Source organism: Hypanus sabinus, chromosome 7, assembly GCF_030144855.1.
Source record: "Hypanus sabinus isolate sHypSab1 chromosome 7, sHypSab1.hap1, whole genome shotgun sequence".
NCBI classification, from domain to species: Eukaryota; Metazoa; Chordata; class Chondrichthyes; order Myliobatiformes; family Dasyatidae; genus Hypanus; species Hypanus sabinus.
The window spans coordinates 142365921-142380340 of NC_082712.1; the positions used below are offsets into that span (position 1 = coordinate 142365921).

At 40.2% G+C, this 14420-nt stretch overlaps 1 protein-coding gene across 34 annotated transcripts in view; it reads right to left on the bottom strand.

Moving 5' to 3' along the window:
- Window positions 1–285: 285 nt before the first annotated feature.
- stk33 (serine/threonine kinase 33) overlaps window positions 286–14420 on the bottom strand; it is a 204260-nt gene continuing 190125 nt past the window's right edge. For all 34 annotated transcript variants that reach the window (XM_059975837.1, XM_059975806.1, XM_059975816.1 and 31 more), the window contains one exon: window positions 286–1695. In XM_059975837.1, the coding sequence (XP_059831820.1) occupies window positions 1480–1695 (216 nt within the window). In that variant the 3' untranslated portion in view covers window positions 286–1479. The remainder of the gene's footprint in view (window positions 1696–14420) is intronic.

Consider the following 14420-nt stretch of genomic DNA (forward strand, 5'->3'; position numbering starts at 1 on the left):
ATTACAGTCTCTCACCTAGTTAACGTTCTCAACTACAAATGTTAACTACCACTTTATTGGAGAAATTGGAGTTTGATGGGTAGATGTCACAATTGTTGCAGTATAAAACACTCTTATTTGGGTCAATGTACTCATGCTTGATTGCAATGACAATTCCATCAAATAAAATCTCAACAAGTCACAGCACAATATTATGAAATGACTTCAAAGAGGTTTTCAAAACTGGAGCTAATTCAGCACAGCAACACGGACAGCACAAACATTCTTAAGTATTTGCACAGAATATAGGTTATAGAAAGACAATTTATTTTATTGTTAACATTTTTATGATACACCTGAGCTGGACACTTTTATTACAGGGTTGTGATGAAATATTAGCTAAGTGTTAATATAATGTAGGAAATGCTTATGCTTAATGTAAAAGTTATAACTGGTACAGTATTACCTTGGGGGAAAAGTTTCTAATATGAATACTTTAAAAAGAAAAGATTAAAAGTTAAACCAGCTCATATAAAATAACTGGAATCACATTACAGAAGAAAAATCACATCTTTTGTATTATCTATTTTCTCATTTGCTTTTAAAAGCCCTGGATATGCCATCAAAACATTAGTCAAGATCAAGCATCATTACCCTTCTCCAGATAGCTGGATGGACTTGCACAAATTAACACATCTCAGGATTCATGGTGCATGATGTCATGCTACAATGCATATCATATTCATTAAACAGAATTTGTACTTTGTACAGCTCAGGAACAAATATATTCATTTGCATTAAATTTACCCACAAAAAGTATGTCTTTACATTAATACGAGAAAATAAAAGACTGCTTTATCTAACATATATTACATTTCTATCCTTCTTTGAATAAGTTGGGATCAAATTCTCAACTTACATTTCTGATAAATAACACTGCAATTAATTCAACCAAGATTAAAAATGGTTGAATATTTGAAGTGAATGTAGGGCATGCTAAATAATTGACCAGAAAAACACTTCTTCATGCATAGTCAACTAACTATACAGAAAAATATTCTCTAATTCTTCTGGCAACATTAGCTCCTTTAGATTTTCTGCAGGTAACAACAAAATAAATAAACAGTAACAGTGACTCTACTTGACAGAATAAAGACAAATATTTTAAATAAACTATTTCTGATTTTAACAATACTGACGTCTCTTTAAACAAGATAAATTATGAGTTTCCAGCTATAGGCTATACCCAAAGAAATCACTATACACCTAAAGAAAGTTAGACAGTGAACAGTTTCCTGGTTTCAATCTTTTTTTTTGGAATTTTTATAAAATCGTGTGAAACATACAAAGCAAATGCTATGCCCAACACCATTCATAGCGGTCAGCAGAACAGAAAAAGCCAAATTCATTCTGTATTTTGTAATCCATCGTTCCTTCCTGAAGTATTTGCAATTAACATCATTTTGAAGTTTAGTAGTTTTGATGTTTAAATTCTTTATTCTATGTGCTCTTTTTGTTTTTGAAAGAAGATTTAATTGTATGTTTATATCCAGAGCCATTACTGGTTGGGGTTATGGATCTGCGTAGCTCTGGCTTACCAGAGATAGAACCAGACCTGACTGATGGGATCAGATGTGTGGGTGACCATGCTCGTTTATCTTGCATTGGTGATCGTTTCATGCTTAATTTTGGAGAAATCTTGCTGCTCCCAGGAGGCTGAAATTAACCAACATACAAGTGAAAATTGATCATAAAATATTTTTTAAAAGAAAGTGAGATTAAAATTTCACTATCACCCTGGGTCACAAGTCATGGTTTGAAAATGATTATATATTCTAAGTTAAATATTTAGAGAACTTCAGGTGAAACCTCAGGTCTCTAAATGTTTAAATTAAATTCAGATAGGTTTACAAATTATTAGAAGAAAGGATAAGCCCTGAGCATTTGATAAATCATTTTTCATATATTACTGAATTTTTCAAGCATGCAAAACAAGATAATAAGCATAAGCTGATTTAGACACTAACTTTGAATGGATCCTTTATACATGAAAACATGGAAGTGGCCAGTGATACAGGCCTACCTTAAGTTGCAGATATCATTTCCAACATTACATCTTTTTTTATCAGACAACACAAATATGTAACAGTGGAAATGACTTATGAGTTATTGAACAGAAATCAGTATCGAAGGTATGCATATAACTTTCCATGATGTTATGCCACTGAAGATTTTGATCTTAACCCCTACTTTAACCTCCTTGTGCAATTGGAAACTCGAAATCCTCACTTGCAGACCCCAGTCAGTTTGGGTTGGCAACATCATCTCCTCCACAATCTCCATCAGCACAGATGCACCACAATGCTGTGTGCTTAGCCCTCTGCTTGACTGGCTTTATACTTATGACTGTGAGGCTAATCACAGCTCCAATAATATATTTAAGTTTGCTGATGACACCACCGCCGTTGGCCAAATCAAAGGTAGTGATGAATCAGAATATAGGAGGGAGATTGAACATCTGGTTAAGAGGTGCCACAACAACCTATCACTCAATCTCAGCAAGACCAAGGAGCTGATTATTGACCTCAGGAGGAGGAAACTGGAGGTCCATACACCGGGACTTGTCAGGAGGATTGGAAGTGAAGAGGGTCAGCAACTTGAAATTCTGAATCACTATCACTAACTCTCAGAGACGGGAGGTGAACGATAGGCTTTTATTAGCAGCAAAACGGAGCACGGCATCTCGGAGACTGAAGGAGGGAGCAGTGCCCCCAATCACCTTTATACAGGGGTCTGTGGGAGGAGCCACAGGAGCAGTCAGCAGAGGGGCATTCCAGACAGGTATACATAGTTTACCACAAATTCATCAGTGTTAGCACAGCATAGGACTTGTCCTGGGCCCAGCAAATGAGAACTATTACAAAGAAAGTATGGCACCAGCTCTACTTTCTTAGAAGTTTGTGAAGATTTGGCATGTCATCTAAAACTTTGACAAACTTCTATAGATATGTGCTGGACAGTATATTGACCGGGTGCATCATGGTATGGAAATGCCAATACTATTGAACAGAAAAGCCTACAAAAGGTCATGGATAAGGCCCAGTCCATCACAGGTAAAGCCCTCCCCACCACTGACCGCATCTACATGGAGCACTGTCACAAGAAAGTAGCATCCATCATCAAAGACCCCAACCATTCAGACCAAGATCTCTTCTTACTGCTGCCACCAGGAAAGAGGTACGGAAGCCTCAGGACCCACACTACCAGTTTTATGTACAGTTATTATCCCTCAACCATCAGACACTTGAACCAGGAGAGATAACTTCACTCAACTTCACTCACCACATCACTGAACTGTTCCCACAACTTCTGACTCACTTTCAAGGACTCTTCGTCTCATGTTCTCAATATTGGGTTATTTGTTTATTTATTAATTATTACTATTGTTTATTTTTTCTCAACTCAAGCTGCTAAAACTTGAGATAGCCAAGTACATTAATTTGTCAATTGCAAGGAACTTTCGGACTATTCTAGTGGTGTTTTGTATTGTGGATTTCTGAAGATTGACGTAAATATTACTGTGTAGCCTTAATTGTTTAATGCTATTGTGTAGTGCCTTTGGGAAGACACCAGTTGGAGATATTACTATTGGGACAAGGTATTCACTGCTTGTGTTCCAAAGACTTTCAATTTCCTCTTTTAATTCAGGATATTTCTGATGTATTTCACTTATTGATTTTTGTAAAATATGTATGCTTGGAATGGCACCCTGGTAGCAGCAGAGATACCGAGGAGCAGATTGGGAGGCAGATTTTGGAAAGGTGCAAAAATAACAGGGTTGTTATCATGGGCGACTTTAACTTCCCTAATATTGATTGGTACTTGATTAGTTCCAAGGGTTTAGATGGGGCAGAGTTTGTTAAGTGTGTCCAGGATGGATTCCTGTCACAGTATGTTGACAGGCCGACTAGGGGGAATGCCATACTGGACCTAGTATTAGGTAACGAACCGGGTCAGGTCACAGATCTCTCAGTGGGTGAGCATCTGGGGGACAGTGATCACCGCTCCCTGACCTTTAGCATTATCATGGAAAAGGATAGAATCAGAGGACAGGAACATTTTTAATTGGGGAAGGGCAAATTATGAGGCTATAAGGCCAGAACTTGCGGATGTGAATTGGGATGATGTTTTTGCAGGGAGATGTACTATGGACATGTGGTCAATGTTTAGGGATGTTTTGCAGGATGTTAGGGATAAATTTGTCCTGGTGAGGAAGATAAAGAATGGTAGAATGAAGGAACTATGGGTGACAAGTGAAGTGGAAAATCTAGTCAGGTGGAAGAAGGCAGCATACATGAGGTTTAGGAAGCAAGGATCAGATGGGACTGATCCTTGGGATCAGATTGGCGAGTAGGGTAAAGGAAAACCCCAAGGCATTCTTCAATTATGTGAAGAACAAAAGGATGACAGGAGTGAAGGTAGGACCGATTAGAGATAAAAGTGGGAAGATGTGCCTGGAGGCTGTGGAAGTGAGCGAGGTCCTCAATGAATACTTCTCTTCGGTATTCACCACTGAGAGGGAATTTGATGACGGTGAGGACAATATGAGTGAGGTTGATGTTCTGGAGCATGTTGATATTAAGGGAGAGGAGCTGTTGCAGTTGTTAAAATACATTAGGCGGATAAGTCCCCAGAGCCTGATGGAACATTCCCCAGGCTGCTCCATGAGCAAGGGAAGAGATTGCTGAACCTCTGGCTAGGATCTTTATGTCCTCGTTGTCCACGGGAATGGTACCGGAGGATTGGAGGGAGGCAAATGTTGTCCCTGTGGTGAACTATGTGCCTGTCGGGACACGCCCCCTGCTGACTGCTCCTGTGGCTCCTCCCACAGGCCCCTGTATAAAGGAGATCTGAGGCCTGACGCTCGGCCTCAGTCTCCAGGACATTGTATGATAGACACTCACTCCTGGTTCCTTCTTCCAGTCAATAAAAGCCGATATCTCGCCTTACGTCTCAGTGTGAGTTATTGATGGTGCATCAGTCCCCTTGTTCAAAAAAGGGTAGTAGGGATAGTCCAGGTAATTATAGACCAGTGAACCTTACATCTGTGGTCGGAAAGCTGTTGGAAAAGATTCTCAGAGACAGGATCTATGGGCATTTAGAAAATCATGGTCGGATCAGGGACAGTCATCGTGGCTTTGTGAAGGGCAGATCGTGCCTAACAAGCCTGATAGAGTTCTTTGAGGAGGTGACCAGGCATATAGATTAGGGTAGTGCAGTGGATGTGATCTACATGGATTTTATTAAGGCATTTGATAAGGTTCCACACGGTAGGCTTATTCAGAAAGTCAGAAGGCATGGGATCCAGGGAAGTTTGGCCAGGTGGATTCAGGATTAGCTTGCCTGTAGAAGGCAGAGGGTCGTGGTGGAGGGAGTACATTCAGATTGGAGGGTTGTGACTAGTGGTGTCCCACAAGGATCTGTTCTGGGACCTCTACTTCTTGTGATTTTTATTAACAACCTGGATGTGGGGGTAGAAGGGTGGTTTGGCAAGTTTGCAGATGACACAAAGGTTGGTGGTGTTGTAGATAGTGTAGAGGATTGTCAAAGATTGCAGAGAGACATTGATAGGATGCAGAAGTGGCCTGAGAAGTGGCAGATGGAGTTCAACCTGGAGAAGTGTGAGGTGGTACACTTTGGGACAAACTCCAAGGCAGAGTACAAAGTAAATGGCAGGATACTTGGTATTGTGGAGGAGCAAATGGATCTGGGGGTACATGTCCACAGATCCCTGAAAGTTGCCTCACAGGTAGATAGGGTAGTTAAGAAAGCTTATGGGCTGTTAGCTTTCATAAGTCGAGGGATAGAGTTTAAGAGACACGATGTAATGATGCAGCTCTATAAAACTCTAGTTAGGCCACACTTGGAGTACTGTGTCCAGTTCTGGTCACCTCAGTAGAGGAAGGATGTGGAAGCATTAGAAAGGGTACAGAGGAGATTTACCAGAATGCTGCCTGGTTTAGAGAGTATGGATTATGTTCAGAGATTAAGGGAGCTAGGGCTTTACTCTTTGGAAAGAAGGAGGATGAGAGGAGAAATGATAGAGGTGTACAAGATATTAAGAGGAATAGACAGTGGACAGCCAGCGCCTCTTCCCCAGGGCACCACTGCTCAGTACAAGAGGACATGGCTTTAAGGTAAGGGGAGGGAAGTTCAAGGGAGATATTAGAGGAAGGTTTTTCACTCAGAGAGTGGTTGGTGCGTGGAATGCTCTGCCTGAGTCAGTGGTGGAAGCAGATACACTAGTGAAATTTAAGAGACTACTAGACAGGTAGACTATAATAAGCCTATCTGTAACCTAATTAATGCTTTCCACTATTTTGTCATCCCCATTTTTGATATCTCCTAAATTACTCATTGTTTATCTAATCCATTAAAAATTGCCCACTTAAAAAGTACACTATGGTCTCACTCCATCTTTTCCTTTGCAGTATTCCTCATACCAGCTCTCACATGCCATTTAATTTAAGATGGGGGGTTATATGGGAGGCATGGTTTGAGGGTCGGCACAACATTGTGGGCCAAAGGGCCTGTAATGTGCTGTACTATTCTATGTTCTATGTTCTATATCTATTAAATAAGTTGTTCTTGCTTGTTTATCCTATATTATTATATTTGGATGGTTATTATGGATTGTCCTATCTGTAATAACTGATTAGTCATAATATAATTTGTGGTAAAACTGGATCAGGTTTGTATTTATAGTCAGGTGTGATTTCATTTATGGGTTGGTATTTTAAATCAAGATTTTGATGAATGACGTTTGCTACTTGATTGTGCCAGTGTAAGTAATCAAATTATGTTACACTGCTGCAGGATCCTGTCATATGGTGCATTATTATTATTCTTAGATTTTTGTGTATATACATTCTGGTTGTCTGTCTGTCCTGTCTTTCATTGATTTTATTGTGTGTCTGCAAGAAAATGAATCTCATAAATTAATCACTTTGATAATAAGCTTACTTTGAACTATTTGGGACAGTAATTAGCATTGTGGCACAAATAGTAGATCTTTTTAAAGTTCTAAGATCGTATTACTAAAATCCCTTCCATTTTGCTTCCATGCCGAAGTGATTTTATTAATAATAAGAATTGTCAAACAAATCCTTTAACCAAAGAATACCCAATTCCTTTAACAGATAGTTAAACGTAAATTTTAAATAAAATGCTTCACAAAGAACAAACCAGGCACGCTTCATGCAATGCTTTTAAAAATTGGAAAGTTTCTAAAAGATGTAATTTGATAGTTTATTTAATACATATAATTTTGTGCAATGCAAACATTAATTAAATGCATCCATAATTGTAAGCATCAGTAAATTAGATCCTACACAATTTCCTTTATATGCCTCAACTTTTGTACCACAAATAATGAATGAAATTAACATTCCAGTTTCACTCTCCAATCAACATGATTCTAAGTGCTTCCAGTCCCAACTTTCAAATTGTCATATTGGTTAGTCCTTGCAAATACTAATCTCATCAAAAAATTATTCCCTCCAATCCACTCCCTGACCAACTTAATTGTATTTTGTAAATATACACAAATTTAGAATTTGATGGCAGCAACACACTCAACAAAAGTTGGGACAGAGTTAAAATAAGATTGAAAAGTGCATAGAATGTTCAAGTAACACCGGTTTGGAAGACTCCACATTAAGCAGGCTAATTGGTAGCAGGTGAGGTATCATGACTGGGTATAAAAGTAGTATCCATCAAAGGCTCAGTCTTTGCGAGCAAGGATGGGTCGTGGCTCACCTCTTTGTGCCAAAATTTGTGAGAGAATTGTTAGTCAGTTCAAAAGAAACATTTCCCAACGCAAGATTGCAGAGAATTTAGGTCTTTCAATATCTACAGTACATAATATTGTGAAAAGATTCAGAGAATTCAGAGACATCTCAGTGCATAAAGGGCAAGGTCGGAAACCACTGTTGAATGCGAGTGATCTTTGAGCCCTCAGGCGGCACTGCCTAAGAAACCGTCATGCTATTGTGACAATTATAGCCACCTGGGCTCAGGAGTAGTTTGGAAAACCATTGTCACTTAACACAGTCCGTCGCTGCATCCAGAAATGCAACTTGAAACTGTATTATGCAAGGAGGAAGCCATACATCAACTCTATGCAGAAATGCCGGCGAGTTCTCTGGGCCCGAGCTCATCTCAGATGGACTGAAAGACTGTGGAACCATGTGCTGTGGTCAGATGAGTCCACATTTCAGCTAGTTTTCGGAAAAAACAGGCGTTGAGTTCTCCATGCTAAAGGTGAAAACGACCATCCTGATTGTTATCAGCGAAAGGTGCAAAAGCCAGCATCTGTGATGGTATGGGGGGGTGCATCAGTGCCCACGGCATGGGTGAGTTGCATATATGTGAAGGTACCATTTACTCTGAGGTGTATATTAGGATTTTAGAGAGACACATGTTGCCATTAAGGCGTCGTCTCTTCCCGTCCTGGGAAGCCATGCTTATGTCCATGCTTATTTCAGCAGGACAATGCCAGACCACATTCTGCACGGGCTACAACAGCATGGCTTTGTAGACCCAGAGTGCATGTGTTTGACTGGCCTGCTGCCAGTCCAGATCTATCTCCTATTGAAAATGTATGGCGCATCATGAACAGGGGAACCAGACAACGGAGATCACAGACTGTTGAGCAGCTGAAGTCTTATATCAAGCAAAAATGGACAAAATTTCCAATTGCAAATCTACTACAATTCGTATCCTCAGTTCCAAAATGATTAAAAAGTGTCATTAAAAGGAAAGGTGATGTAACACAATGGTAAACATGCCTCTGTCCCAACTTTTGTTGAGTGTGTTGCAGCCATCAAATTCTATATTTGTGTATATTTACAAAATACAATTAAGTTGGTCAGTAAAACTATTGAAAATCTTTTCTTTGTACTTTTGTCAGTTAAATAAAGGTTCACGTGAATTAACATATCACAGATTTTTGGTTCCATTGAATTTTGGAAAATATCCCAACTTTTCTGGAAATGGGGTTTGTATATCTTGTTGCACCATCAGGTTATGTATCCTTAAGTGTATTCTTATAGAGTAATAAATTTATAGCAGAGATGTACCTAATCGTGTAAGTCATTTTAATTATCGTTTTTTGATGTTCATGTGGAAACAATTCAGTTTTTCTTTAGCTTCCTTCTTTGCTGAATATTCACATTTCGTTTCAGAGACTGCTGATATTCCAGAAGCACATAGTATCCTTACTATTCATTGGTTCCCCTTCTCCTTATCTACCACCCCATGAGCCTCTGCATCCAGCGGATCATTCTTCATAACTTATGCCACCTTCAATGGGATCCTATCACAAACACATCTTTACCCACCCCCTCCCACCCACTCTCCATATTTTGCAAAGATCGCTATCTCTGTGATTCTCTTGTCCATTCAACCCTTCCCACTAATCTCCCTCCTGGCACTTATCCCTGCAAGTGGAAGTAGTAGACTGAAATCAGCATGAAAGGTCATTCATTGGTGATGCAGTGCAAAGTTTGAAAACAGCTTAGGAGCTTTCAGCTTTCTTTCTGCAGGCAGAGATTAGCACGGGGCCAAAAAAAAAGAAGGGAGGTGAAAGCAGTCCAGCTGTTATTTGAGTGGCCATTACGTAAGTGGGCCAGTGTTAGAGTGGTCCAGGTTGGGCAAGCACAGGCAGAGGTTCTATGTAAGTAAGTAAGAAAGTAAGTTTCCAGTCAGTTTTTCTTCTCTCTATTAGTACATTGCTAGATGTGCTGAGAATGGATCCACAGGTAGTGGAATGCTCTTTGTGTCAGATGTGGGAACTCTGGGAAAACTCCAGTCTTCTTGATAACTACATCTGCACAAAGTGCCTCAAAGTGCAGCTCCTTAGAGACCATGTTAAGAAACTGCAGCTGAACGACCTCAGCTCATACAGGAAAATGAGAAGGTGATAGATAGGAGCTACGGGGAGATAGTCACTCCTAAGCTGCAGGAAGCAGGTACCTGAGTGACTGTCAGCAGAGGGAATAGGCAGCCAGTACAGAGTAACCCTGTGGCTGCCCCTCAATAGTTACAATAAGTATACTGCTTTGGAGGGTGGGGGAATGGCCAAACAGGGAAAAGTTGCAGAGACCAGACCTCTGGTATTGAGTCTGGCTCTGTGGCTCAGAAGCGAAGGGGTGAGAAGAGGAATGCAACAGTGATAGGGAATTCTATAACTAGAGGAGCAGAAAGCAGATTCTGTGGACGTGAAAGAGACAGCCGTATGATATGTTGCCCCACAGGTGCCAGGGTCAGGAACATCTTGGATCAAGTCCATGGTATTCTAAATGGGGAGGGTGAACAGCTGGAAGTCATGATACATATTGATACCAAAGGCATAGGTAGGAAAAGGGAGGAGATCCTGAAGTGAGAAAGTGAGAATACAGAGAGTTAGATAGTAAGCTGAAAAGCAGGATCTCTAGATTTCTGCTTGCACCACATGCCAGTGAGGGTAAGAAGAGGATAGTTTGGCAGATGAATGCGTGGTTGATGAATTGTTGCATGGGACAGATTTCAGATTTCTAAATCATTAGGAACTCTTCTGGGGAAGGTAAAACCTGTACAAAATATATGGGTTACACCTGAACCTCAGTGGGATGAGTTAAGTGTAACAGGGGGCCAAAATAAAAAATGGTGATGAATACAGTACTGAGAATGTCATATTTGAATGCATGCATTTACAGAATAAGGAGAATGATCTTGTGGTGCATTTAGAGATTGGCAGGTATAATGTTGTGGGTATGACTGAATCATGGTTGAAATAAGATTACACTTAGAAGCTTAACATCAAAGGATACACATTGTATCGAAAGGACAGACAGGTAGGCAGAGGAGGTGGGGTGTCTCTATTGGTAAAATATAAAATAAAATCCTTAGAAATAGATGGCACAGGATTGAAAGATGTACAGTAGAATCTTGTGGGTAGAGTTAAGAAAATGCAGGGATAAAAAGACCCTGATGAGAGTAATATATAGGCATCCAAACAGTAGGCAGGATGAGGGATATAAATTACAACAGGAGGTAGAAAAGGCATGTAAAAATGGGAATGTTGTAATAACCATGGGGGATTTCAATATACATCTAGATTGGGAAAATCCAGTTGGTGCTGGATTGCAAGAGAGGGAATCTGTAGGATGCTATGAGATGGATTTTTAGATCAGTTTATGGTGGAGCCTTCTAGGGAAAGGTAATTCTGGATTGGGATTGAGAGTAAAAGGAATTGCAGAGGTATGAGAGAGAAGCTAGCCAAGATAAATTGAAAGGGGAGACTAGCAGGGATGACAGCAGAAAAGCAATGGCTGGTGTTTATGGGGGAAATTCGTAAGGCAGAGGAAAGATACATCCTAAAGATACAGAGTATTTCAAAGAGAGGATGAGGCAACTGTGGCTGACAAGGGAAGTCAAAGACAGCATAGAAAAACTAAAGAGAGGGCATATAATAAAACAAAAACTAGCAGGAAGTTTTTAAAAAACTAATAGAAAACAACTAGATTTTGAAATGGTTCCTGAAGACTGAAAAATTGCAAATGTCACTCCACTCCTTAAGAAGGGAGGAGGCAGAAAAAAGAAAATTATAGGCCAGTTAGTTTGACTTCAATGGTTGGAAAAATGTTGGGGTCTATTACTAAGGATGAAGTTTTGGAGTACTTGGAGGCATTCGATAATATAGGCCGCAGTCTTCACGGTTTCTTTAAGGGGAAATCTTCCCTGACATGTCTTTTGGAATTCTTTGATAAAATCACAGGTAGGCTAGACAAAAGGGAGTCAATGGAAGTTGTTTATTTTGTTTTTTCAGGTTACCTTAGACAAGGTACCACACATGAAACTGTTTATAACAAAACAAGAGCCAATGATGTTACAGGAGAGATACTAGCATGGATAGAAGATTGGCTAAGTGGCAGGAGGCAAAGAGTGGGAATAAAAATGGCCTATTCTGGTTGGTTGCTGGTGACTAATGGTGTGCTGCTGGGTCTACTTGTTTGTATGTCAATAATTTCGATGAAGGAATTGATGGCTTTGTGGATAAGTTTGCAGATGATCTGAAGACAGATGGACAGACAGGTAGTGTTGCAAGGTAGGGTTACAGAGTAGCATCGTGATTAGCACGATGCCTTATAGTACAGGCGACCCAGGTTCAAAATCCACCGCAGCCTGTAAGGAGTTTGTATGTTTCCCCATGATTGCATGGGTTTCCTCCATGTTTTCGGGTTTCTTCCCACAATCCAAAGACATACCAACTGGTAGGTTAATTGATCATTATAAATAAAACCGCGATTAAGCTAGGGTTAAATCGGGGAAATGCTGGGTGGCATGGCTTGAAGGGCCAGAATGACCTATTCTGTGCTGTTACTCAATAAATAAGTAAAAGTATCTAGACAGATAGGGGTATGGACAAATAAGTGGCAGATGGAATATAATGCAGGGAAGTGCATGGTCATGTACTTTGCTAGAAGGAATAAAGGTGTGAACTATTTTCTAAATGGGGAAAAAATTTAAAACTCAGAGATGCAGAGGGACTTGGGAGTCTTCGTGCAGGACTTCCTAAAGGTTAACTTGCAGGTTGAGTCAGTGATAAGGAAGGCAAATGCTATGTTAACATTAATTTTGAAAGGACTAGAATACAAAAGCAAGGATGTAATGCTAAGGCTTCATAAGGCATTGGTCAGGCAGCACTTGGAAAATTGTGAGCAATTTTTGGCCTCACATCAAAGAAAAGATGTGCTGGCTTTGGAACGGGTCCAGAGGAGGTGCATGAGAAAGATCTGAGGAATGAAAGGGTTAAAATATAGGAATATTTGATAGCTCTGAGTCTGTACTTGCTAGAGTTTAGAAGAAAGTTGGAGGGGAGGGGGAAAGAAATCCTGTTGTAACCAGGAAAATATTGAAAAGTCTAGATAAAGTGGGTGTGGAGAGGATGTTTCCTATAGTGGGGGAATCTGAGACCGGAGGACAAGGCCTCAGAATAGAGGGACATCCCATTAGAACAGAGATGAGGAGAAATTTCTTTAGCTGGAGGGTGGTGAATCTGTGGAATTCATTGCTATACAGGGCTGTGCAGACCAACTCATTGAGTACATTTAAGGCACTAGTTTTGAGGTTCTTGATTAATCTGGTCATCAAAGGTTATGGGAAGAAGGCAGAAGAATGGGGTTGAGAGGGATAATAAATCAGCCATGATGGAATGGCAGAGCAGATTCGATGGACCAAATGGCCTATTTCTGCTCCAATGTCTTATGGTTTAAGTGCAACACCTGCCCGTTCACCTCCTCCCTCACCCCTCACCTCCATTCAAAGCCTCAAACAGTCCTTCAAAGCGAGGCAACACTTTACCTGCAAGTATGTCGGTCATCTACTGAATCCGGTGCAGCTTCTTCTACATCAGTAAGAGTATCATCACTCTATCTGCAACAAGCAGGATTTCCCGGTGGCCATTTTAGTTACAAAACACATTCCTATTCCAACATGTCAGTCACAGGGAGGCCACTCAGCTTGGAGATGCAGCATCTCATATTCCTTCGGGGTAGCCCCAACCTGATGGCATGAACGTTGATTTCTCTAACTTCCAGTGATTCCCTCCCCCCTTTTCTCTTCATCCATTTCCCACTCTGGCCCCCTTCTTACATCTTCTCTTCTCATTTCCTGCCTATCACCACACCCTGGTGCCCCTCCTCCTTTCCTTTCTCTGATGGTCCACTCTCCTCTCAGAATTTTTCTTTTTCAGCCCTTTACCTCTTCCACCTATCACCTCCTAGCTTCTTACTTCATGCCCATTCCCCAAACACCTACCCCTTCTCCTGGCTTCAACTATCGCCTTCTAGCTTGTACTCCCCACTCCCTCCACCTTCTTATTCAGATTACATCCCCTTTCTTTTTTAGTCCTGATGAAGGGTCTCGGTCAGAAACACCCCTTATTCATTTTCATAAGTGCTGATGAGCATTTTGTGATGTGTTACTCTGGATTTCCAGTATCTGCAGGATCTCTCGCGTTTATTCATTGGTTTGTTGACATTATAAGGCATAACAAATTTTGGATGGGAAAGTAAATTCAGAGACAGAAAGATAATTAATTATTAGATAGATAATGATGATGAACTTATTGACTTAATGATCAAGATACAACATTTCTCAAAGACACATACATAAAATACTTTAAAATTTCAACAGTATTTTAACTTTTAAATAAATTGCCAAAGAATTAAACAGAAAAAAGTTAATGATAAGTTATATAACACTTTTCTTAGAAGACATTCAAAGTGATATACGTGAAATTCAGTGCGTTAAAGAATTCACAGGGTTTGTCATTAATGAGAAGTTGTCAACTTTTGTCAATTATTACTGAGAAGGAAGGGTGAAAGTTAAAAGAAAAG